General features: G+C 39.2%; 1 protein-coding gene across 2 annotated transcripts; it reads right to left on the bottom strand.

Annotated features, from left to right (window-relative positions):
- Window positions 1-123: 123 nt before the first annotated feature.
- Window positions 124-27,999, bottom strand: ophn1 (oligophrenin 1). 2 transcript variants are annotated; one of them, XM_026181824.2, is made up of 24 exons: window positions 27,254-27,999; window positions 25,994-26,089; window positions 25,528-25,589; window positions 24,800-24,871; window positions 22,589-22,690; window positions 22,377-22,487; window positions 22,152-22,256; window positions 21,935-22,061; window positions 21,738-21,838; window positions 21,536-21,627; window positions 19,165-19,243; window positions 14,189-14,222; window positions 13,946-14,008; window positions 13,290-13,364; window positions 11,090-11,174; window positions 10,604-10,662; window positions 9,870-9,975; window positions 9,579-9,738; window positions 8,733-8,880; window positions 7,654-7,881; window positions 6,595-6,742; window positions 5,778-5,828; window positions 2,838-2,886; window positions 124-1,134 (listed from the first exon to the last, which is right to left on the bottom strand). In XM_026181824.2, exons 1-24 carry the CDS (start codon window positions 27,405-27,407, stop codon window positions 1,123-1,125), a joined length of 2,319 nt encoding a protein of 772 aa, XP_026037609.1. In that variant the 5' UTR covers window positions 27,408-27,999; the 3' UTR covers window positions 124-1,122. The 2 variants fall into 2 exon arrangements, with proteins under 2 accessions (XP_026037609.1, XP_026037610.1); XM_026181825.2 differs by having other exon boundaries at window positions 25,528-25,584.
- Window position 28,000: the final 1 nt, after the last annotated feature.

Here is a 28,000-nt window from a genome sequence, read left to right as displayed (position 1 = left end):
TACACAACAACAGTTCTGTTGTGTTGAATTTGGTTAAATATTGACAAGTGATTAGATGTCATATGAAGGTAAAAGGGGAAAAAATCAGTAATGAATGGAAAAGAAATGCATCTTACTCATGAGTCTGGTTTAGAAGTCCTTCAGTTTATTTTTCCTTTTTTTTAAACCAGAAATCAACCTGAATTTTAAAAGCTGGATTAAAAAAAATGTAAAATTAAAACAACGATATCAACAAACACATAACACACAAGTGTAAAATTTACATAACAATTTTAAGAACACAGAAATGGAAGCAAAAACACTGGAGTGTTATTTTCACATACTCTAACAGTCAAGTTTGTTTTATGTTTGAGCTGCGTTAACGCTACCACTACATTCAGTGTGAATTCAAACTACACTGACAAGATCGGAGGTGACGGCATAAGTACTTCTCTGTAATGCCTCATAAAAGTGACTTTGAATAGGTTAACCAAAGTGTTTGCTTACCTTTTGTCCAGATTGACAAAAAAAAAAAATAAATTAAAAAAAAAATAGTATTTTTCTGATCAGTGTCAATGTTTTAGCTGGCTCATCAGCAAAAGAACTTACACGACACACTGTAGTTTTTCTTGTTGCAAGTATAATACGCGGGCCACTTCATAATCCTATTCAAAATCTAGCGAGAGTAAAAATTCACATTTACTAATGTACAATGATTAAACTAATTTAGGCAGTTTTAAATGAATTAGTTTTCTTTGGGAGATTTGTGTTAGCAACAAGTTATAACCAGCACTGCAGTTTACCCCGACAAACACAGTTGGTGTCATGACCAAATCAAACTATTAAACACTGTAAAAGGACAAGAGAGATTTTATTTAACAAAATAAACAAAGGTAAATTATTTTTACTCCAGCCTAACTTTGGAATGCTAACTGAACACAGAACCAGTAACTTTGCGAACTCCTTAAAAAGTCAGTCTGCTACGGCTTCGCTTCACAACAAGATCCTTACACCAAGTAATTCAATTAAGAGCTATTTCCTCAGTCTATTTTTACACAAACTGGATTGATTTAAGTTCATTAGTGGTGACTCCCTCCAGCTCGATGTGCTCCCAAAGGTCACATGATGTCAGCCACATCTTCCTCACTTAAATTCCTAGAAAAAGGAACACAGATAGCCTCTTTCAAATATGGAAAGAATGTAAGAACATTTTAGTCACCAGTCGTTTGGTGTTGCTGTTTGAAATCTTAAATGTAAACTTCATCCACTGCACAGCATACTACACAAACGTCATACTACACCAGGAAGTGATGTACAGAAGCTGTATGTACTTTTTTTTGCATATTTGCCACAGTTACACGTTTCAGATAGTCAACTAAATTTTAATATTATTATTGCATTTATTGAGGGAATGTGTCCTCATAAACAGTGAATGAATCCATTAAAAATATACAGTGTAGGGCTGGGACAGACCATAGGATAGATCATAACTAGCTCAAGCTATAATGTTAACATTTGTACATATGCTAAATGATCATACGGTCATGTATAATGTATATGTTTGTGTAATGGGGATATATTTTCATCATCATTTTATAATCATTTCCTTCTCCTCAAACACCACTGCTCTTGCTCCTCACCTCAAGCCTCTGAACTGCAGTCAGGGCTCTAACGTACAAAAACAGTGCATAAATATATTTATTCATTCCTGAAATTGTCAGCAGATTAGACATGCAACCGTCCCATCTCCAGACAGCTGAGCCGGCTAAACAACAACAGCTGGTTATGCCAGCTAATGTTAGGCTAAAGTGGTTTTTAAAAAAAAAAAAAACAACAAAAAAAAAAAAAAAAAAACACGTGTTAGATATACTTCAAACGCTGGCTAACAGTGGCAAAAAACAGCAATGCTTACTGAGAGAAAAGTTCATGATATCCTTAGCAACAACTGTCAGTGGACAGTTTTCACTCATCAACTCATACTTTGGGAATTTTCTCCTCCAAAATAAACAGAAATGGACACATGTTGACATCTGAGATAAACAGTAGGCTGACAACCTGCACTCACCGAAGATGAACGGTGGCCAGTTTTTATATTTGATCCAGGGTAAAAATTAAAACTCTGAAGTACATAAAGTGTTGATATTATTTAAATATTTCATATTATACTTCATATTATTCAAATATGTTCAAATTGAGTGTGTGCAAAAAAGTTTTTTTATACAGAAATAGTAGTAGAAATATGTTGGTGGTCTGGAGCAGTTACAGAGTACAGTCTTAAATTCTGATAAAGGTGTTTGTCCTACAGCAGCCTCCGTAGCTAAGGTTATGTGCTTGTATTGGGAGACTTAAGATGGAAATACTTTTTCACAGCACTGTACATCCATCAACTGAGAGCATCGTGATTTGCTGCCAATCTGTAATGGGTGAGAGTGTAAGTGAGCATGTGGACAATCACAACGAACACACTATAAATTCAAAATACACATTATAATACACTTAGCTTTAACATACTAACGCCTGGTCAGGAACTTTTTCTAATTATATTTTAACACAAGGAGTTGAAGAAACTTGGGAAAAAGCGGGAAAAAAGTAATAATATTTCGCATTTAAATGTACATTAAATGACACTGAACACACATTAAAACGTATTCAATATGAAAGCTTCTCTTCTTCTCCGGAGCTGACAGACTACACCTTACTACATAGAAACTTAAAATGTTAACATAGCATTGAAGTGGTACCCAGTGTGTTACAATGTGAAGGCAGGTGAATCCCCCACAAGCATCAGTATGTCAGTTTACTACTTTGAGAAAGACTGAAGAGCATTACAAATACTGAATACATCTATTTAATGTTACCTCTTTTTTTACCGTCGTTACTGCCGATGTTGATGGTGAACCCGCTGGACTAAGATAGAAGAGAAAAAAACAAAACACCAAAAACAAAAACATTACAAACACATAGATGGTTTAAAACACTATTTCACCAGCTTTTCACAACTTGTTGTGAATGTAATTCTATTAAACAATAATCTGTAACAGAATGTTTACTGTTTTTACAAAACATTTCTTACACTAGGTGCTAAGACATTAGTAGCACATATCCATGTTCTGCAAGTTGTGTGCTGTTTTCTTTCCCCAGCACATTCCACAGATATTAGATCTGACTGAAATCTGGGCAGTTCAGAAGCCAAATAACAATTTGAGCTCTTGATATGTTTTTCAAACCAGTCTCGCTTCATCATGCTCATAGAGATGTCTGCAATCAGGGCATACCTCTGCCATGAACGGGTGTCTGCTGTCCCCAACAATTTTAGGAAGGTGTGAAAAAGTGAAGTGTTAAATTTAACTTCAGCATACATGTCAGGATCCAAGGCTTCCTGGCATGAGAAAAAAACAGTTTCTCCTCTGGTTTGAATTCTTCCTATACTGCCTCCCACTGACACCTGCTAATCGGGTAAATGACCAGGAACATTCATCCATGTCATATGGTAAACATTATCCACCTCCTCCATTATCCACCTTATCCTAGGTTGCACCACAGTCTAGCTCAGTTAATTAGGTCCTTTCATTATTTCAAAATTGCTCTAACTACTCTACACAGCCACATATACAGGAAACGCTATGTTTATGCTCCAGTACTTTCTGTGGGATCAGACAGCCAGCACCAACTGGGTACTAGCCACTGCATAGCTGGAACACCCCAAAAGATGTCCTGACAAAGCCAAGACATCATCTTCAAAAACTGAATGTTTACGAGCTGCTTAGCCTCCCTTTTTGTCGTGTTTATATAAACTGAACATCAATTTCAAAGGGAACGCTCTAAAGAACAATGAGGATATAATCTTTCTTTGATAACACTCCCACTAGTTCTTCCCATTTGGACACTGTTTATTTATAGCAGCTACAGGGTGAACGGCAAGGACCTTAACTTGCAAATCAAAGAACATGTGTGTCTTTTTCCACCTCACAAAAGGGACTGTGAAAGGGGGCAGCCTAAGAGAGCCCATAGGAACAGGTTTTCCATCTCTCCACGAGTGTGTGTGAGGCTGTTTTATTTCTCACACACTCTCTCTCACACACTCGTAACACACAGTCTGCAAGCTCCAAATGAGAGCAAACCAAGTAAACTTGAATTTATAAATAATTATCCAAAAAGTAGAACACCTGACACACAAAGTGACAGATTTACCAAGTTGGAAAAATCAGAGTGATATCGCAACCGGGGGAAAAAAAAGTAGGAGTGGAAAGTTTATCCGACTAACAATGCAGACACTTACGAACACACATGCATAAATTTGACATATTCAAAGTGTCCTTTATTAAATGTTGCGGTTGTTTACAAGTACACAAAACATAGCCAAGCATCAGATCCCAACTGATCCACATAGTAATGCTTCACCAAATTACTTCTGTATGTTGCATGATGCTTTAGGTATTTATAAAAGTCAAAGAAAAGACTCTCACACAGAGCCAGCTTTGGGCAACAGTAATCCCAAATTACATTCAGTGACACCTGAATAGGAGGAACACTATTCTAGCACATTTTCAATGTCAACATTTTAATGTATTAATTAATTACATTTTATTTATATAACACCGAGGTACAACAACTGTCGCCTCAAGGTACTTTATACTGTAAGGTAAAGACCCTACAATAGTAGAGAGAAAGCCCCAACAATCAGCACTATAAAGCAAGCCCTTGGTGACAGCAGGAATGAAAAACTCCCTTTTAACAGGAAGGAACCTCTAGGAGAACCAGGCTCAGGGAGTGGCAGCCATTGTGTGTGGGTCAGGGTAAAGAGATGAGAGCAAGGACACAGAATAGATGCTGGATGCCCTTCCTGATTTGTGTTTCCAGCTGAAATTGAAGCCAGTGACCTTTCGCTTACTAAGCCAACGTGTTAACCACTACGCTACCAACATATCTGTTTGTATCAAAACAAAAGATCTTCAAGTTAAGGATTCATAGAAAAAAAAAAGAATAATGAAACTGTTTTTTTGCACATTAATGTAAAAAATTAAAACTTTGAACCTTCGGCTGCTTTTCACGTGTTACCTTGCCTATTGCAAACAATAGTAAATCATGTTGTGTTTATTTTGTATATTAATAGGGAAACCATTACAGAGACGTATGCAATTACTTAGATCAGCCCTCAAAATAACTGTGTCCAAACCTTTCCAACTCAAAACTTACCAATATCTATATCATGGTTTTGTAACTGTCAAATCAAGGTTTTACTATATGCAAGCTATTCATATTTTTAAACCCTAGCTCTTCTTCTGCATTTGCAAACAACACCTAAAAGCACATAATTTATTTTTAATAAAGGGCAATCCATTTTAATTAACATTGCTTAAATGTGTCACATTTAACAATACAGGGTACTATTCTTCTACAGCTTGCAGTACAAAATTTAATCTCATTTCAGAGTTTAGGAAATCATATTTAGTATTTATTCAAAAATGTAATTAAGATTTTGCAATGCTGAGTGGGTTTTTGAGAGCCTTCTAGAGCATTGATTGTATTTAGCTGCAAGCTGTCTGTGTCCAGCTGTCCAACAGTAGTTCAGAAAATCATGGCATTGTCTTAGGAGTAAGATTGCTATTTATGATCTGACTGACTGTCTTTAATTTTACAGGAAAAAAACAACATGTACACAGCTTTACAGACAATGAGTTGTACACATGAATTTGTTAAATCAGTCTCACCTTCTGCTAAGCTTTTTTAAATGAACATCAGCTGTCATGTAAAAATATATACATGCATGCATACCTGATAAGAAAGCATTTACATACCTGCCGACTTGCCTGGAGGCGTTTTCAAAAAACTTTGTTTTAGATGCAACGCTGGGGAAAAAAATAGTAGAGATGTTGACATTGTACACAGACAATATGATGCATTTAAGATTTAAAACTGCCATCAGTCATTGCTGTTGCAGCTGTGGTCATTTATTTTAAGCAGAGCCAACATGCTCTGTATTATTATACTCTAACAAGAAAAACAACTTAAATCTGACAAATCTTATTTTGGAGGCAGCAACAGATACTATCTTTATTTAGTAATGTGGCAATTTTTTTGAAGCAAACAGTTGCTTATTTAGAAACATTGCTGAGCTGCAGTCATGTTCCTTTCACCTGATGAATGGAGCCTAGTTCATAACTATCCTTTTATTTCTGTCTTTGTTCTCTTTCCACCTCCAGAGGTGGAGAGGAGGAAAAAAAAAAAAAAAAAAAAAAAAAAAATCACAATACGCTTCATTACAGTTCCTAAAGTTAATTCAATCAGCTGTATAGCTCTATGGCATTAACTGAAGACTTATGTGCTGTGCAAGGTATCTTAAAGAGACATCATGATGACATCACTATCAGTAGTCTGCAGCGATGACAGAACAGATTTGTGGTTTCATTGTTTTTATTCCAACTTGTGGCCTGTCTCTCAGCATTAGTGTCATAATAACTATTATTTTGTGGTTTAATTAACATGGCATTGTGCACTGCTGAGTTACTGGAATTTTCATGTCAACCACAATTTAAGCTCAATAATTTTGCACACACTGCAGTTAAATATATAAGCATGTGTTGTAAGACTTTTGCATGTATGAAGAGTACTTACTAGGATGTGGTTGTGCCCTCACTGCTGGCTGCAGTTGGAAGCTTTTGTGGAGCGGGGAACCTGGACGGTGGCTCAGGAGGCCTAACTGGGGGTCTACAAATCTGCTGTTTCTCCGTGGACCTTGTTCTGGTCAGACCATCAGAATCTCCTGAAAAAAATAACCCTTTTTTCAGGAGATTTCAGGAGATTGTGGGTTGGACTAGTTCACATAAAGTGCATTTGTGCAGTTATTTATCTGAGATAAACTCCTGATATATTCAGTAAAGACAATACACTTGACATTACAAGTGAAAGCATGAAATGATGTCATGTAATACTGATATTTTAAACACCACAGGCTGTAGAAAAATAGTGTAATCAACATTTGCTTAAATAGATTTTTTTTTTAATCAAATAAGGCTTTTATGAGTGCATAAATACTATAAATGGGCCATCTTAGGCCACTGGTAACTAAAATCAATACTTCTTCAATTCATATGATGGACAGTTAACAAATGAGAAAAAGCTTAAAATCTGCAACCAAGCGACTGCCATGCTTCATTGCTTCATTCACTCTAAATGCTTGCATAACACTCTGCTTCATAAATTAACTCTGGAGATCTTCTACTATGATTGCTTCTTGCCATAGAGTTCTTTTTAAACAAATAAAAAGCTCAGTTTAAACTTGTTTACTTCCCAAGGTTATAGCAGTGTATAATTAAATAATAAATTGACAGACACAGCGGCATCAAAGTTACAGCCGTTGTACAAGCTGAAACACACAAAGTCGTAAACCAACACAATAGGCATGATTGTTACTATTAGTATAAAAGTAAAAGAAACATGTTAATGATAAAAGAGCAAGTCAATGGGAAAGATTAATGATTTTTAAATGCTACATGTAGCCACATGCATTGCCTGAGAATGTTGAACATTTTCTTCCAGACTCGACTACCCAGATCTTGGCCATAATAAACTACCACTTTGCTTTTCATACTCTGTGTATCCCTCTGTCCTCTAAGAGGCCTTTTTTCATTGCTGACGAGCATGTATGAGATAGGGAATTTTCCATTAAATCACCTTCTTTGGTGGTTGCTCCTTTTGCAGGTGTTTTTTTGCCCTGAAAGGATGGCACCCTGCTCACGTAGATCCCAGGCTCCCCATTCCCTGCTGAAGAAGCATCAGATTCTGGTTGCCTGTCTTGACGGATAGCTGCTCTGGGTACTAATACTTGTCTCCTTTGACGCTGTATGGGAGTGGGGCTCACTGGGTTTTCATCATCCACGTTGGAATTGTCACTCTGACCATCTGTTACAAAGAAGCAACATTAACAGTTTGGTTGCTGTAAATTAAAAGCATGAAGTTATATGGAAATATTTTACTCTGTGACGTTAATCTGGTAAACTTGTACTATTATTAGAATAATTACAATGCACAGAAACTGATCATTCGAGCTCTGGATTAACCATATAACCGTGTTATTTGGCCACATAACGCACACAATGCAAACATAGCAAGCTGCATGCACCCAAACTTTCTCTCGCACTGTCTATGAAAAGACAAGAGTTACAGCCACTTCACTTAGCAACAGATTCAATAAAGCAGTAAATTGAATGATTTAGCCTGAGTAATTGACAAAAAAAAAAAAAAGATTAACGTGAGATCAAATTGTAGATACATTTATTTGTGCTCAAAATTAATTATTTTTTAAAAAAGGAAGCACCAAATTATTTTCTAACAACATTTGAAGATGATACAGATAGAGAATCATAATAGAAGAGAAACAGAATAGAATTTAATTTAACAAACAAATTCCAAGTTTTGAAGTATGTAATAACTGCTTTGCCACACACACACACACACACACACACACACACACACACACACACACACACACACACACACACACACACACACACACACACACACACACACACACACACACACACACACACACACAAATAAATCCTATTTCGAAAATGTCAAGAAATGACCCTGCAGGTACGCTGTGGTACGAGTCTTTTTAAAGAATAAAATGAATTAATTAATATATTTTAAAACAACATTTTTTTAAAAATCTACTGTATGCTCAGCAAAGACAGCATGGGATAATGATGAGGATGATGGTGACAATCAGGCCAAGAGAGGCTGATAATTACTCTCAGTGTGCTGGTAAAGCTCGTGACTAAGAGCTTGATAAACACGAGCCGGTCGCTTGGAGATTGTGATGGGTTGCCGTTTTCTCGGGTTGATCCGCGGGGGAGGGACAGGTGGGGCAGTGCTGTCCTCTGGCATATGACTGAAGATCTGCAACCATATTGAAAAAAGAAAAAGAAAAAAAGTCACAGTAACACTTTAGTTCACTGGCTACTTTTTCAGCTCCACAGAGTCTCAGCTGAAAGAAGTAAAAAGTCTTTACATGAAAAAGAAAAAAATAAACTAGAAAAGTATTTTTTTTTCTTACGAATGACATTAACATAGAACAACAAAGAGAGAAAAAAAAAAGCACAAATACCAAAGTAGTAACTTAATGACTAGAGCGGTGACAAACACAAAGCTGCTTGTTCTACGCAAAGTCGCTTTAAAAGCATAGATGTAGAGCAACCAGCAGGACAGTCAGATAGCCTGGCTCAGTCCTGAGGACTTTTTTAGTCAACTCATATAAAACCCAAACCATAAAAACAGCAATTTGCTGTTTTACTGGCAGTTATGTACAGGAAACTCCAAAGCCTTCAGCAGCCTTGCCAAGACAAAAAAAAGAAGAGCTTGGAAAGAAATCCTCAGCTGTGTTTTACACTCCAAAACAAAGGAGGCAACATGTTGATTAGTTGGCTTTAAAAGTGCTGGTAGGTAGATTTTATTACCTTTGGACTGAGCCACGTTTTCAATTTTCCCCCTTTTTCTTACTTTACGTTAAGCAAAGCACCAACAGTAATAGCTTAATATACCTATGAATTTTAATGGTCTCACAACTCTCTGGGTGAACGACATCACTTCAGCCGTACCTTTTTGCAGTGCTCTATCAGAATCTCAACCACGATATTTTGGAACTTGATATCCAACATGGCCGCCACAGTTTCCTCCTTTGCTCTCATTAGCGTAGGCCCAAAGATAACCGCCATATTTGAAGAAGTCATCAAGTTTTCGTCGCTGTGGCTGCACACGCTGTCAACAAATGGAAGGCTGGGTTGAGTAAAACACTAACTCAAAACAGCCAGTGGCACACGAACAGAGCTCCTTCTAGAACGACAGGAAGAGCTGCAGTGCAAGTCGCATTCGAGTAAGCTCGCACTTACTTCACCAAGTGCTTTATAAGCATCTCCAGCATTTCCCGATTCTTCTCTGGCAGCTTGTAGGTAAGTGAATGGATTTCACTCAGTCGAATGTCCAGATTATCTGACTCTGTCACACAGACAAGAAGTTATAGAAATCATGATCATTTCATTTTCCTTTTCCTTTTATGTCATCTCAATAAAATCAATCGTTCTGTGTTAATCACAACCAAAAACAGCATCACTTTCTGAGAGAGCATGGACTGGGCAACAGCCTTTCTGCACCGTCGTGAAACTAATAAAAGAGTGTCTCCAGAATGTCAGGCCATATAACGAGAAGCCCCCCATTTCCTATAATGAATGGCATTTCCAGGAACCTGAGGCCACCAGCTGCCTTAATGCAACATCCTGACAGAATGAGGCTGATGCTATTAAAGTCATCGTCTTCTTGGTTTTTACAGTATTGCTGTGTGACAGATAAAAACAAATAGGAGTCTCAGATTTCCTTTAGTGTCCAGAGTTGTATAGTGTTGCACTTGTACTTAAAGAAGTACAAGTGCAAAAAGCACATGTCACTCTTTAACTTTCCATTTCCCTGGCATAGTTAAACAGAAAACCAACTGGATTGGACCATGTTAATATACATAACACAAGCCTTTGGTAAGTCTAGATTCAAGGAAAGATTTTAGAGAGGAGGCACACATTAGAACATAACCTCCCCGGTCTTAGCAATGGATCACTTCCAAAACACGTCTTACTTGCAGCACACATGAGGTCTCTGTGCAGACTGTAGGTCGTTAGAGGTTCAGACAAACTCCTGCAAATAAATAAGAACACACAAGTGCAATATAACTCACCACATTAAAAACACGACAAAGCCAAAAAGCAGCATTCCCTCAGTATAGAGTTACACTAGAAAGTAATGAGACAGAGAGCGAGAGAAAGCGAGTGCATCTTCTGTCAAGCCCACATTTGTTAATGTGGTAATAAAAATGTGTTTCAGATGTGCAGATCCACATCTGTAAATATTATACAATCAATGCTGGAAAAATACTTTGGGGATTTTACAATCCTGTGATTATATATTTTGCAAAAGTGCATGTAAGAATATAAACAAATCTGACCCTGGACCAATTAAAAGGCATTTAATAATAATAATAATAATAATAATAATAATAATAATAATAATAATAATAATAATGAAATAATATAATATAATGTCATATGTAAACACACACACATACCTGAGATAAAACTTCAAAGCACTTGTGACTGTTTTAACATCCCAGTCGCTGCTGTGGAGATCCACATCTCCTGGGTTTGCAGAGTCTATGAAAGAGCAGGAAAAAGGCTCATGCTACCTTAATTACTCAAAGACATTAACTAGATGTGACATGTGTGGACCACATTGTATAACAGATAAGCATCTTGAGGACATCTGACAAAAAAGAGCAACAGCAGCATTCCTTCACAGTTATGTTTACACACATCTCCCCACACAGCTGGGGGAGAACGCCAGCTCTACAGCAACCTCAAAGGACCCACTGTCATCAGGAGCAGAGGGGTTTACTACAAGCAACATTAATGTGTTAGTGAGGTCTGGTGAGCTCAAAGTCAGAGTTTTAAGTATCACGAAGGTGGCTCTCGCTTTACCTGGTCAGTTACTATAGCAACTTGTCCTGACCTGATCCAGGGCAGGTTATGGTTTCAAATTGGCTGGAAAAGATGCTTTCTTTTTTTTTTTTTTTCACCAAATTGTCAACTACAGTTGCAGCAGTGCAAAATGTGCCGACTTCGTTTAGCATTCAGCTACTAATGCAGAAAATATATAAATGTTTTCATGCGTGATCCTAACCTGCTGCCAAGTCTATTCTGCACTGCTCGATTGCAACTAAAAGAACAGAGATTTGAAAATTATTCAGTGGCAGCAGATGGCCACCCCTCCCTGAGCTCGGTTCTGTCGGCAGTTTCTTCCTGTTAAAAAGGGAGTTCTTCCTTCTTCCCACCGTTGCCAAGCACTTGCTTGCAGGGGATTGTCACAATGCTGGAGTCTTGTAGGGTTTTTAACCTTAAAATATAAAGCACCTGTATTTATAATAATTCAATTCAATTTTTTTTATTTGAATTATTTGTAGGTTGTTTATCACCAAGAATATTAAATCCCTAAAGTTAATTTCATTTTAATCTGACCAAAAAATCGAAAGTAATTTCCACATCTCTGTCATGTGGCTGCGGGGATCCATCAGATCTGAATGCACTGATGTTTAAATGAAGTCTGGTTTGATCTATTTTCTGTTTGAGCACACACAGGAAAATGGAGCAGAAAGCCTAGAGTAAACAGAGAAAGTTCACACCACTACTATGAAACACATTATTATTTCAGGTATTGAACCTGAAATGTTCTACCCTAATGAAGGCATAGTTTCTGAGTCTGAAAAGAAAGCCCTGGCCAAGGTGCCTTAAACTAACGTGGTTGCCCCCAGCTTGAAGTGTCATAACTGATGGATGTAGCCACTGTGATTTCACCAACTGGTTTGTGGCATCCTGTAGTGAAGCCTGGAGCTGACCGTTTTCATTGTCACCATCTTGCTGAAAGAGAGACAGCCCGCGACTTGTGATTGACAAGTCATTAAGCACATCCTGTTTTATCTTTATGTCTGACTCTAAAAGGCATCATAATTTACAAAATTAACTTTACGTTCTATCTGAAATCTTCTGAGAACCAGCTTATTCTTTATGTCCTCTATAATAGCCATTTCTTTTTTTGTTTTTTACTTATTTGAGCTACCTTACCAAGTGCCGGTGTACTAAACAGAGGACATCCTTGGCTTTCCATTGATATCTCATGTGTTTTTTGGGGCAGGAAATCACAAAAAAGTTACATTTAAAGATTCTTTTTTTCCTCAGTTGTCAGGAGGATATGGCCTAGACCAATAGATATGGTCTATTGCAGAACCGCAAGCACTTTGGCAACCACATTGGTCGCCCCCTGCTGGACATTTTAAAAAAAGGAAACAAATCCATCTTTTATGTACAGCCTGTGGCTGCAAAAACATATCCCAGTGGCAGACATACTAGTAAATGACCCCTTAAGATCCCTTGCTCTCTCACTTCAAAACACTGAGTTTATGGCTTCAGTGGCTAGTTTGAAGTTAATTCTGTAAATTATGGTCCATTTAAGTGATGCTAACTGTCAGCATTACAAATATGGAATGGATCTGTTTTAAATAAAACTAACATGGCTAAAATGATCAGCTACTGGCTACCATGGATATAGCTTAAAGCAATTTTAAGGTTGAGCCTTCCAGAAGCAAGACAGTGAGTCAGCAGATGTTTCCCTGTCATGCCCGATTGAAACTTGCAGAACCTGTTGTGCCGTGTTAATAAGTCTAACAGAGTGAAACATTGTAAAAGGACAGATGTAGCAAATTTTCACAAGCTTACCGAAGAAGGCGTTTAAAAGCTTCTGCACTTGGATGTTGCTGCCAACCGTCCTGTACACTCCTTCCTGTGTGGCTCCTAGGAAGAAGACATGGGGAAGGTTAAAAACAAAAGAAAAAAAAAAGTGCGTGGACAAATAGAGAGCTGTGGAAATGCCCACATGATTCCCTTGAATGTTCCTGATGTTCCCTGATTTTGATTACAGATACAAAAAAACAAAAACACTTTCTTTCACTAGTGTATTCGGTTTAAAACATAGACGTGTTAATGTTTTTAGAGCTTAGCTTCATTCCAGTAAGATGAATCATGACACTGGAGAAAAATACTGTGACTGTAGGTTTTAATCATTAGGGTGTGAGTTTTAGCAACAATGAGCATGAAGGGAAGATGTGAAGAAAAGGTAAAAACCTCTGAATTTAATAGACCCTCACATAACAAGCAAGAGAGAGAGAGCAACGTGATGATTAAAATCCTTTATAATGTGAAAAATACTACATTTCAGACAACTCTTATTATAAAGAAGGGCATGTCTCACAGAGAGTAGCCAGCGGAGTAGTGTCAATGTGTCACACGTGACTCAACTACGCCCCCTTAAGGGAAAGAAGAAAAATTAAAAAGGCAAAAAAAAGCAAGAACGATCCTTTAACAGAAGCGTTTACCTTTTGTTTCAATGTAATTGATGCACTTTCGCACAAACTTGAATCCAGTTTCATTCAGTTCCACTGTGGAAACAAAAAATAACAATTTACATTTACGAAAAAGCCACGATTATCAAGCACATACTTGTCACTGCTAAATGGATGCATTCAATGGCATGAGATGGAAAGTAGGACAGTATAGCATCTGTCCACATAAAATAATATTACAGCTTTAGACATTGAAGAAACTGATGAGTGACTTACTTTCAGCTTGCTTGTGAATTGGTGAATGATAAATCTGAAATAAAAAAAAGATGCAGTAAAAAAAAAAAAAAAGTGAGGATTGTGCAGGAAAAAAAAAAATCAAACACACAGTGGAACTAATGAAAAATAAATCCTTAAAAATGAGAGGAAACAAACACTTGAAAGGCACAGTGAAGGATTTCAGAGGAGTTGACAAGAATATTAGCATGATTTTTGAGTTCTGGTTTGAGTTTACCTCATGAGCAGATTGAAAGTGCATGATAACTACAGTAATGACAAAAAAAGAAAAAGGACGCACTTCTACTTTGAGCACTTTTTTTGTGTGTGATCCTCGCCGTGAAATAGCTCACTGCCCTCCCCTTTAATGAAAGTCAGAGGTCCTGGCCAGCTCCAAACCAGCAGAGACATGGTACAGCTTTGTTCAGAGACACTTATGCAGGGCGAGTATTTGTAGCCACAGACAGCTGAAGTGTAAAATATAACAGTCACACCTAGAGTTCATCTATGACTGTTTATCCATACAAGTTTATGCAAGGCTTTTTTTTTTTTGTTCATTACTTACAAATTCTAGATGTGATAGAAAACCTAATGCTAGAGAAGAACATTAGCCAACAATAAAAATGGACTTTTTCCTACAACGTTTAGATGCTTACTTTAATTTCAGTGGCTAGCATGAAACTTGCCAACATTTCTAGTTGCTTAGGAAACTTTGGAGAAGTGCATGCAGACATTTTTCTCTTATTCCTCTGCCAAAGTGAAAGCTGGGTCAGAGGTAGGTTTGCAGTGCTGTTTGTCTAACTGTCAGAAAGATGGCAAAAGCTACAAAGCCAAATTTCAGGAATCTTAGTGGACAGATGGTGTGGACAAAAAAACCCAAAACAACAAAACTCTATTGCTTTCTTTAAAAATTGGACGCCTCATGAATGATGGCATCTTAGAGCTCTTTTGTTTGATTTCATGGAAATCAAACAAAACAAGGGCTTCAAGGGATCTAAGTGTCATATTATATTGTGATATATGGGCTCAATCGTGTCAACTTCTGCAACTCCAACTTCCACCCGTGGAAGTTAATCAAAGTAAAGAAGTGCACTAAGAAGAGTAGAGGAAGTACAGAAAGATCCACACTCACTGGCCACTTTATTAGGTACATATTGCTAGTACCAGGATAAACCGGTTTTTGCCATCAGAGCTGCCTTAATTCTTCATAGCAAAGATTCAACACAATGCTGGAAGCTGGAATGCTTCCTAAGAAGTTTTGGTCCATATTACCATTACAGCATCAACCCAACCACGACACACCATGACAGTGCCTGTCCCAAGCCCAGTCAGGTGGGGAGGTTGGTGTCAGTGAGGGCATTCGGCATAAAATCTTGGATGCAGATGATCCAACCCCTAAAGGGAGCAGCTGAAAAAGGAAGATTGCATGGTAGCAGTCACATCCATGATGGAAAACTCCACCCCAACTCCTCTATTGGATTGAGATCTGAATCAGAATCAGAATCAGAATGGGTTTATTGCCAGATGTTGAGGTTTACAACATTAGGAAATTGCTGCGGTGCTTCAGTGCAGACAATAAGAATTAAAGTGCTATGTAGAAAGAAAGATGTGTGCATGAGATATACATGAGATATATACATGAGAATAAGAATTATGAGTGCTACGTAGAAAGATATATACATGAGTGCAGGTGGTGATCAGTGCCAAACATGAAATGATGCAGTGACACAGCGTAGGGTCATATGTTAGTGGCGGGGACAATCATGTGGTTATTGTTCATGTGTCCAACAGCAGAGGGGAAGAAACTGTTCTTGTGGCGAGAGGTTCTGGTGCGAATGGACCGGAGCCTCCTGCCTGAGGGGAGCAGGTCAAACAGACTGTGTCCAGGGTGAGAAGGGTCAGCTGAGATCCGGGCTGCACGCCGCAGTGTCCTGGAGGTATACAGGTCCTGCAGAGATGGGAGTCTGCAGCCAATCACCTTCTCAGCAGAGCGCACAACACGCTGCAGTCTCTGTTTGTCCCTGATAGTGGCTCCAGCGTACCACACGGTGATGGAGGAGGTGAGGATGGACTCGATGATTGCAGTGTAGAATTGCATCATCGTCCGTGTTGGCAGGTTGAATTTCTTCAGCTGCCTCAGGAAGTACATCCTCTGCTGGGCTTTCTTGATGACGGAGGTGATGGTGGGCTCCCACTTCAGGTCCTGGGTGATGGTGGTACCCAGGAAGCGGAATGAGTCCACAGAGGTGATGGGGGTGTCAGTCAGGATGATGGGGGGGAGTGGGGCTGTGTGCTTCCTGAAGTCCACAATAATCTCCACTGTCTTCTGGGCATTCAGCACCAGGTTGTTGTGGCTGCACCAAGACACCAGACGTTCAACCTCTCTCCTGTAGGCAGACTCGTCCCCGTCCGAGATGAGCCCAATGACGGTGGTGTCATCTGCGAACTTGATTAGCTTGACAGACTGGTGGGTGGAGGTGCAGCAGTTGGTGTACAGGGAGAAGAGCAGAGGAGAAAGAACACAGCCCTGAGGGGAGCCGGTGCTGATGGTCCGGGAGTCCGAGACATTCTTTCCCAGCCTCACGTGCTGCTTCCTGTCCGTCAGGAAGTCAGTGATCCACCGGCAGATGGGATCAGGCACATTCATCTGGGAAAGCTTGTCTCGGAGATGGTCTGGAAGGATGGTGTTGAAGGCAGAGCTGAAGTCCACAAACAGGATCCTGGCGTAGGTTCCTGGGGAGTCCAGATGCTGCAGGATGAAGTGTAGGGCCATGTTGATGGCGTCGTCTACAGACCTGTTGGCTCTATATGCAAACTGCAGGGGGTCCAGGAGGGGGGCCGTGAGGGTCTTGAGATGGGAGAGAACTAGGCGCTCAAATGACTTCATGACCACAGATGTCAGAGCCACGGGTCTGTAGTCATTTAGTCCAGTGGTCCTAGGTTTCTTGGGGACAGGGATTATGGTAGAGGACTTGAAGCAGGCAGGCACATGACATGCCTGCAGTGAGGAGTTGAAGATGCCAGAAAACACTGGGGCCAGCTCGTTTGCACAGTGTCTGAGGGTGGCAGGAGACACACCGTGACACATCTGGTGACTGGGGAGGACAGGGAACTCACTGTCGCGGTGAAGAAACCAGTGCGAGATAATCTGAGCTGTGTCACATGGATTTTTATCCTGCTGGACGCAGTAATCAGAAGATGGGTACAATGTGGTCAAAGATGAATATGTCCATTCATCTTTGACCACATTGTACCCATCTTCTGATCATGTCCGATCAGCAATGCTCAGCTGGTAAAACAGGGCTCAAAGTATGCCAAGAAGATATCCTCCGTATCATTACACCACCAGCAGCCTAAACTGTTGATACAAGGAAGGACAGATACATGCTTACATGTCATTTACACTAAAGACTTATACTGTCCATTTGTATTGTAGCCTCAGTATCCTGTTCTTAGCTGACAGAGGTCACACCTGGTGTGGTCTTCAGCTGCTGTACCCCAGATGCTTCAAAGTTTGATTTGTTTTGCCTTCAGAGATGTTCTGTGTAGCTTGACATAATGATTGGTTCTCTTAGTTGCTTTTGGCCTTCTATGGCACCAACAATCAGCAATATTTAGTCACTCAAATCACTGATTCTTCCTCATTCTGATGTTACGTTTGAACATTAGCAGATTGACTATGTCTTCACAGTCCTAAAGAGATATTTTCAATAGTAAGGAGTTGAACAGGCGTACCCAAAAAGTGACCAGTGAGTGCACATGTGAAAACAAAGCAAATGCATTCCGCACTGTGTGGATTGCATAAAGTGAACGAAAAAAATAATGGAAAAAAGCAGTGCTACAACTCAGACAATTTCATGTATTCAGAAGTCTAAAGGCCAGATAGTCTGCAGTCCACTGGAAATTCACAATTCCAGCTTATTTTGGGCAGAAAAGCTCTTGTGCAACTTTCATAATATATAAAGAAGAAAAGGGGGAACTCTGCAGAAAAAAAGGGTACTAAAAAGCATGTTCTGTTATTTTCATATCCCCTGGCAATGACTGTTGCATTGTGTCTCACACAACACCAATGCATTAAAACATGCGGGCAAGAGATGTGATGTGAGAACTGCAGAGAGCGGGCAATACTGAAAGCAAAAAATGATAACATCTACAAACATAAAGAGGAATTAACACTGGAATTTTGCTAGTAAAGGCACTTTTGTTACTTTGAACAAGAGAGTGAAGAGAGATGGTGGAGTAACAAGTCGGCAGCTTTTTTTTGGGGGGGGGGGGGGGGGGTTGTTTGTTTGTTTTGTTTTAGAGGCGGGGCTTCATTAACACCCAAATGTGATTTCAAGAATCAGAAAGCAAGAAAAACAATTCAGCACAAATTCAGCAAAGGGCTCTTAACTAACCAGGTGCCATCATTTAGCTGTACGTAGGTGTGTGTGTTCATGTGAAAGTCAAGCTTCACACCATAGCTCTCACATATGTAATAGAAAAATTATAATGAGCTACCCGCTGCCTTTTTTCCTGCGCTGCTTAACAAATGTCAAATTTGAGCAGCCATGCAAGTTAAATTGGAAAAAAGGGAAAAAAAAAAAAAAAAAAACCACAAAACACAAAAAAACAACAATTATGAAAGGGCAGCTTTTTTTTTTTTTTTTTTTTTTTTTTTTACATAAAGCATTTAAAATAACACACAGTTCCAGATTGTTTTCTCTGTTTGATGATGCAAAGATAAAACTTTTTTTTTGTTTTCCGTGCAATCCAAATCCAAACATGCAGTTAACATCAGGCAATGTGTGTTTAGCAACCATCCAAGAGGATTAATTTAACACAAAAAATAAAAAACAAGCCCCGTGTTAGACTGCACATGGAGGGAAACGGCTCCAGCGCAGTAGCCTCGCTGAAGGGACAAAATTGCTCTGCTAATCTTTTTGGCCGTTAAGCTGTTTTCACAGAATAATCCTAAATGAAATGAGAAACAAACTCACAGGCTCTTTTCCATCCATGGCCTCCATCCACAACTTCCTGTCTCCCTCCGAAAGAGCTTGGAAAGTGACTGGCGTGTTTCTATGGAAACAGAAACAAATGACATTAAAAAGGCAAAGGTTGCAATTTAATCCTTCAGTTAAAAGGGTGTACTGTTTCAATATCCAGCTCTTGTTTTGGGGGGGGGGTTGAAACACTCGTACACATCATACACATTCTCTTAGCAATTGAGGAGAGACAAAGTGTCTTTAAAGTAGCTGATTAAATCGCATGTGGCAGCGATGGGAACAAATTGAGATAAATAAGACAAGCATAAAGAAATGATGAAAACCCACTGCTGCAATCTGTCCTCTGCAGAAGTAACAAAATCCAGTGCCAGAATTTACAGCTTGTAGGCTACTGAATCAATTGTTAACCAAAACAACTGTGCAATGAGTTTAAAAGCTTGTTCTGCCAATTATGCTAATCAAGCAAACCCAAAAAACTCTTCCAAAATTCAAAATCCATTTTAATGATCATTATTCAACACGAGGCTGTGCAAGGCAGTTTTGAAACAATCCCTTTATTACCTACTACTTAGAATTTAAAATTTAAAATTAATGCATCAATACAGTAACAACAATAATAATAATAATAATAATAATAATAATAATAATAATAATAATAATCATTAGCATGTAAACATGACAGTATAACTTCTTATATATTTTCACAGCTGAGTGGATAAAAAGGAAATTTAACTTTTAGAAGCAAAGACTCATTGTTGATTTTGACCAGTTTTCCGATTTTTTCTCGTAGGTCAGTAATCTGTATTCAGGTTAGCATTAATAAGGTACTTTTTAGTCTTATTGACCACTCAAAGCACTTTTAAACTACAAGCCACATTCACCCATTGACACTGCAGTTTATTCCACTGCTGGAATTTATAATGGACCATAATTTCATGCAAAATGTGAATTTTTAAACAGTGCTAACCCGGGTGCACAGGCAGCACACTCACTCTGTTACTGAGTGCTATTACTTGAGGCTAGGAGCACTGTGGAGAGTTACTCGTGGGTCTAATTATATGATGCAAAGATTAATATAAGACAGCAATTAATAACCTACAACCAACTCTCCTGAGTAGGTTAAACATCACGGCACACAATATTTTGCTCTTGTGCTGGACTTTTGAGTGCAGGTGGGGGGCTCTGGCGGCTCCTCTGACAGGAACCAATTGAGCCAAAGGTGAGGCGTTAGATGAGGCTTGCAGGTGTTTTCCCGATGACAGAATAATTTGTGTTAGAAAGTTTGGAAGAATACGTCTAAACTGAGATCAAAGCTCTGCTCTTCCGTAGAAACATCAACACGAGTGAGCCAAATGCTGACTTTTCTAAAACAAACAAACAAATGTAACAGAAATCAGAAGTGCGTGAAACCAAAAGCATAACAGGCACACGGTTGTGCCAAATATTTGAATTTTTCTCACCAGTGCGTAAGGGGAGATGATTTATTGCCTTGGTATCGTGGTTTTACTTTACAGTGAATCCAGAATGTTAACAAAATGCTATGATTTAAATAAGGCTGCAGAGAACTAGTTTAGTCTACGCATAAAATTTTCTCTCACACACACACAGTTTGTGCATCAGGGTCTATTTCGGATTCAGCATCTTGCCCATGTATACTTTGTAATGCACCTCATAGGACCGGCATCAAACCAGGAATCTTGTGGATAACCTCTAATACCTGAAACAGAGCCGTCCCTAAATCCAGACCAGCTAATCAAACGGCAATTTGTAATTTTAACAAATAAACAAGCAGGTACTAAATTGTCAAAGGATATGAGAGACCTGTAACAATCTTGACTTTTAATTCACTTCCACTAAGGTCAAAGGTTAGAGCCAGTTGCCTTTCAGGCCCATTTGTGCAGGCTTTTCTTTGCCTGAACTCACAGCATTAGCTCCTACATTAGACAGCACTGCCACCTTGAGTTGCTCAAACAGCCAACTCCTGGTTATATTCAGTTAACAATCAGGATTCAGAGCGATGTATAATTCAAGCTGCTTTTAAACCTTTTTTAAAAAAAAGAAAAACCCAAATATTTTTACCGATTTCACGACACAAACCTGTTGTGTGACAGAAATCTCTGTGGCTTATGAGGCTATTAAAATGCATGTTGTCCTGACTGGCCTGCTTATATAAATATGAGCCTGTTGTGTTCTGTCCTCGGAAAGTTTGCCATCTGTTTCCAGCTCTTTGCTTAGGGATTGTTTGGGCTACACTCCATTAAGCCTTCACACCATGTCCTTGTAAACCACCTGTTCACCTCGCTGCCTGAATCTGTTTATCCCATAAGGCTTTTGTCTCACAGTTTCTCAGCTTGTTTGCACTAACCTCTCGATGGTTTCCACGTCAAAGCAAAAGCGCTTATCTATGGATTCTGTCTTCCGGCGGATGCAGGATTTCAGTGTGAGCTGTATGGGGCCCTTCAGGTGAGGACAGAGAGTTGGAAAGTAATCAGTAAACATAATGGAGACAACAATATAAGAGAAAGTCTTCTGAGGAAATTTGGTGTTTACTGAAGGTGGGTCAGCACCTGTTTAGTTGTAGTCTTCTGTTCACAAGGTACCATGACTAGCACTCTCCCCTCTTTCTGATACTTACAATAATATTTGACCCATGTCATACCCAGAGCCCCTGGAGGAATACAAAGCAGTTTTTTTTGTTTTTGTTTTTTAAAAAGAGCCTACAGAAACAACTAGATTCCACATAAACATATAGCAACCCACTTACGCTTCTCCTGACAATACAAATAACCCCTCATTGGAAAATTGTGCATTTTATAGATCTGGGAAGGCCGTTTCATCCTTTTCATTAGCTCCTCCAACTCCTCACAAGTGCTTTCATAGTTGTTTCTTGTCTGCAGGCAAAACCGGAAAGTACTTAAAACAATGTATATGATTTAAGGAAAGTGAATTTTGCTGATGGCATTGTCGGTAACAGTGCTTACGTTCTGCAAGCTTAGCTGCAGTTCCTGCTTGTAAGGCATGAAGTCCTGAGTCATCTCCACTGTCAGGTTGTTAAGTGTTAAAATGCTGTGAAGAAACGCCAGCACCTGTCCAACGAGTGTGTGCATTACATACAACAAGAGTCAAAGCAAACAATGCATGAATGACACCAGGAATATTTCCTCAATGTTTTGTTATGTGCGTGGAAGCACAAAAACCGCACTCACCGGCTCCACCACGTCAAACTTCTTCCTGTCCTGAACCTGGTGTATCTGGTATACGTACTCGACTGAAGATTCATAGAAGTTTGCACGCTCTTTATCTAGGAGTTCATCAGCCTATTGAAAATTCAACAAAAATATAATCTTTTTTAAAATGGTTCTCACCTATATATTTCCCTACCCAAGTGATGCAAAGTATTTGTTGTACTTCAACTAACCTCTTGAAGCTGAGTCTCTCTCTTCTTGGCAGAGAGATTCAAGTGTTTGTCTAATTGGGAGTAATATTTTTCACTCTCTTTATCAAACTTCTTTTTCTTTTCCTGCAAAACAGATTGTAGAAAAAGATTATTTATTATTAGAGACCACCAAACTCCAGTGTGCAGTTCAGTACTGCCTTTTGCATTGCATTCACAGTTCCAAAGTCACCTCTGCAAGTCAAATTATGTAACAGAGAACTTTTACAAATCACCTGTTTGCATGTTTCTTTCTTTTTGTTGTAGAATTGTGGCTTATAAATTTGAAAATACATATAGCTGATAACACACCATCTTGAATCTGCTGCTAATAGCCATCTGCTATCAGTCAGGCTCAGGCTAATGCTAAAACCTATAGATTATATCTCAATATTAAAATGCCAGTACGTGTCAACTGTCAGCTGTAACATCTAAAAATAAATGTTTTTTCACTGTATTTACATGAAAAGTTAGCAAGCGAGCTGAGAATATTAAAAAGATAGCTAAAAGTAGCAAAATACAAAAAAACACTAGCTAAACTGATAATATACAAATGATAAAATAAACATTATGCAACGGTTTTGGTACAGTAGTAGGAATAAATCCTTAAAAGTTCAAGTTCATGAAGCTCAAAAAATATAACTTAACCAACATTTGCTAAAGTAGCGAGCTAAAAGTAATCAAAAATGGTAAAGCTTACAGCTTTCTTGTAAGTGCTCACTAAATGATAAATGACTAGACAATAAAAAAGTACAATGAGTACAAATACAGACAGAAACGTGAAAACTTGAAAATGTAAACCCTGTAAAATATCAAAGACCAGATTCAATAGCTATATTGTAACGTTAGTAGATGCAAATTTGTATGACATACCCTGTGATAGAGTCGCTTTAACATTAATAGCTATAACTAATTGTTCCCTGTATTGCTTTATCAGTCTCTCATGTCATAGTGGAGGAATTTTGGCCCACCCTTTTTTACAACATTGCTTCGGTTCACTGAGGCATGTAGGCATTTATTTACGTACAGCTCTCAGCCGCTGCTACACCTCGATTCTTTTCTTTGTGGATTTGCTGCTGTGCTCTAGCCCTTTCTCTTGTTGTATGTTACAATTTGGCCTAAGTTTTAGCTACTGGATTGACGGCTGACAATTTGACTCTAGAATACTTTGATATATAGAGAAGTTCATAGTTGAGTCAATAAGTGAAAAGTTCCCAGGTCCAGTGGCTACACAACAAGCTCAAATCTCCACTCTTACAAAGTGAAGATACACCCCTTTGGTCTTGTCTGTCCAAAGGACATTGCTATGGAAGTCTTTTGGTTTCTCCAGATGCAACTTTGCAAACCTACGCTGTGCTACCATGTTCTTTTTAGAAAGAAGAGACTTTCTCCTGACAAGCCTTCCAAACAAGAAATATTTATTCAGTATTTTTGCAATTGTGCTGCCAAGAACTTTAACATTTAACATGCTAACTGAGACATGTAGAGACTAACATGTAGTTCCTAATTTATTTATTTTTTTAGTTTTTCCATGTTTTCTGTAGAGCAGCAAAGTGCCAAACCGATGCTCAGTTTGATTAGCAGCACCTGGATGTTACTCATTCATAATTCTTATGGAAACTGTAAAGGTGGGCTTAGTTTTTCTCAGTACTGACTGTAGATAAATTAATATAATTTTTGACCGTTTTGTCTGTTTGTATACCTTAAGAATATGTACCCTGATTTTATTAAGCGGTACATCTATTAGGGCAGGGCTTTGCTACATTTAATAATCAGAATCAACAGATGCTTGATGAGAATATTTTAAATATGAGACTTTCAAACGTCATTTTGAATAATCACAATATAAAATCCTAACTTTAATGATATCACCTTAGAACGAAATAAAGAAATTTGTTGAGCTGCTCTCAACTACAGAGTGCACGCACTAAAAACACCTGCAATATCCTGTTTTTAACAAAGGAGACAGGTTATTGTGCTTCAAAAATAGTTTATACACAAATACGGGGAAGTACCTTATGACATCCTGTCTGGTCTTTGTGGCAAGGAGAGGGGGGTTATATATACTTTAATGACCTGACTGTCCATGCAGAGAAGCACATTTTGAAGCTACTGAAGTAGATCGAGTGCTTCCAGTGCCATTTACAGGAATGAGCCGTGATGTCACTTACAAGGCAGGGTAAACAAAGAACTTACTTTTGTTACTCCTATTTGCTCCTTTCTGAACTTCTCCAAGGGCTTGATGAGTAGATCTGATGCATTCTGAACCTGGACAGGAAAAAAACAAACCGTTACTGACGGCTCCTAAACATACTGTGTTTGTAGATTCACTTTCCAAGATAATGTAAAGAGTTTTGAATTTTTTTAAAAATCTATACACTTTTCAAAACAAAACAAAACAACAAACATCACAGTTCTGAGCACCTGCTGCAAGTTCAATTAGCAAGATGACCTCCGGTTTTAGATTTACATCTCTATCTGGAGAATCCAGTCAAACAGGAACTGCTTCTCCCATTATAATAACCTGCCTGCCTTAATTACTCGGAGAATAATAAAGTGTGTGAATCAGCAAAAACTGAGGTGACAAAACTTGCATCAAAATTTCTACCAACAGCAGGCCAATATGTAACCATAAACAAAAAGAGAAGAAGAAACCCAAGAGGGGAAGTGATACCAAAATGATTACCAGCATTACACTTCACAGTGCTTGCATGCAGCCACACCTTTACACAACTGACATGTCTTGTGTGACAAAATGAACACATTAAAGATGGCATCACAGCAAAAAAAAAGAAACAGAATGCATTAGTGGTTTCCTTTAAAGCAGTATCACTTTTTGCGCAGGATAAATTAATGCGGTGTCCGATATCCAGCAAGACTTCAAGCAGCATGCACAGTCAGCATGGAGGAAGTTGATAACCCACCAGCATCATCCTGTCGTGCTCCACTTCCTGCAGAAGTCCAGCAAACTCCTGGAACGACTGCGCTGGGGAGGAAAGCACCAAAAGAGGATAACTTTTGCATGGTGTTATCGAAACTGGCTGAGTCAGAGGACATATTAGGAAAGCAGCAGATAACACTTGCTCAGAACTTTACAAAACTCACTTTATGATTTATGCTCATAGAATTTCCACCTATCTTTATGCACGTTTTCCATCGAGCTCCGAGGCAGGTTATAGTGGAGCACACAAAGCCTTATGTTTCCTCTTATCTAAATTCTGAGGCATTATCAGCCGACAGCCAAAAGTGCTGTGCTTTCCACCGCGTTCAAGCGGGGAAACACAAATGTAGAAAAACTACAATAAATTGGAATATTTCTGGCCACGTATTTACTCTGACTGCTTAAAAACTCAAGCACAATCCAAGGCAGTGCGCCTTTATCACTCTTACCAATGTTAATCTCGTCATCCGTTAGTGAGTCGCCGATGAAGTCGAACTGGAACACACTGAGAGTCTGGGAAAACTTCTGCACTGCCAAAGAGTATCCTGAAAAAGAGAGAAAATAAAAACACGAAGCGTGATCTGTAATTAATGACAAGTTACATACACTGCTTTTAAATTCAGTCCAGTTCTCATGAATCTAAGAACAGGCCAAGATTAATAGAAGTTGGTGTTTCATGTTTCCCCTGATAGGAAACCGGAAAGTATGAAAGACATCCTTGGCAGGATTCAGCAGCGGTGTAGCAGCCAGTATGTGGTTGATAATGCAATACATTATCCCCGTCATGCCTGGCTTTTACTATCAAAACAAAACAGAGCCCTTCACATCACTGCTGTAGACTATTTAGTCCAGAGAACTTGGCTAGTTGTATCTAGCCTCATACTTTTTTCAGTGGAACAATCGTTTAATGTTCTTTCCATCAGCCAATTGTGCACCCAACCCCCTTTCTTCTTGTGTTTTAGCTCTAAAGAAATCTTATTTGATGACAATCAGTGCTGAGGCTGAAAAAGCATTAAAGGACATGAGCATTCTGATGAGCAGGATGACATGAACATTGAAAAATGTTTGGGGGGGGGGGGGGGGGGGTGTTGCTTTCCATGGACTTTGTCCCAGCAACTCGTGACCTCTGACTATTATCTGGATTTACTATTGGACCCTCACCGCCCCCCAACACCACTACAGTACCTACAATGACAGTTTCTGTTTTCGAGGTGAACAGCTTTGCCATTCAGGATTTCCACAGCAGTATCTTGGTGAGTCAAACAAAACAAACAATATCACCCCCAGTGGGTGCCACGCTGACCCAAATATACGCATGTACAGTTCTGCGTCTGCGTGGCGTCCCTGGCTCTGACCTATTCTATCAGTGGGAATGGTCCCACCTAAACATGAGCGCACAGAGAAGTGGAGAGGCGATGCACGGACTGATGCAAGCCCTCCAAAAAGGAGACAGCTGTTCGGGAACAATAGTGCTGGTCATCCTGCACATCTGCAGCTCTGTGGCCTCTCAGTTCAAAGCTCTTTCTCCTTTTTTATGGCTTTTCCCTGGAGAGCAATAACAACTCCCTGAATACTCCTCTCCCACATAAATACACACTTTATCCTGCAGGCCTACGTAAAATAACGGAGGGGATGCTGATCCATTGGCATCAGAGCCCTAAATCTACATGCAAATCGCAAAAAAGAGCAATCTAACTAAGCATGCTCACCCTTGATTGCAGTGATCACACTATTCCCGTCTTTGATCACTTCTTTGAGGAATTTGTTTGTCCTCTCCAGCTCCAGCTCGTAGCACTTGAGAGTCTCTCTGAAATCCGGACTGTCCAGATAGCAGTCGCTGAACTCCAGCGGAGGATGAACCATCTTGTGCACCGCTCGACTTTATAACACAATAGAAACACTGAGTCCGCTTTCCACAGAGGCGCTGCCTACGCTCGTCCGTGGCACGCACCGCTCATTTCTGTTCACTTGAGGCTACTCCACACATTCCGCTCCGAGGTTCGGAAACCATCGTGTCCGTGGGAGCCTGCGGCAACGGATGGTTACAAATAAACTGATCGAAACAGTGTATTCCCGCAGCCTAGGCTCACTTCCCTCTTTTATTCGTCCGCGCTGCTAATGCTTCGGTTTAATTGTATCCTGGTGCCCTGACCACTTTTTTGCTCCTTACCGTGTCGTAATTAAAAGAGCAGCTACGATCCCTCTGACCGCGTCCCATTCCAAAATCCACACTTAAATGACGCCTCACTGTTCTTTCTTAAATAAGCTTTCCATCGCTAAAATTACAACCCGCTCTTACCAACCCCTCAATGTAGTGAGTATATGTTCTTAGTGAGTATATTTTCTACTTCAAGCGATATTATAAACATATCCGAGTCCAATATCCTTAGTAAAAGTCAATGACAAAGCGCAATGGAGCGTACCCAGCTGGCAACAGAAACACAAAAAACTCCCCT

This window comes from Astatotilapia calliptera, chromosome 10 (genome assembly GCF_964374335.1).
Source record: "Astatotilapia calliptera chromosome 10, fAstCal68.1, whole genome shotgun sequence".
NCBI classification, from domain to species: domain Eukaryota; kingdom Metazoa; phylum Chordata; class Actinopteri; order Cichliformes; family Cichlidae; genus Astatotilapia; species Astatotilapia calliptera.
This window is presented reverse-complemented; position numbering and strand designations above follow the sequence as displayed.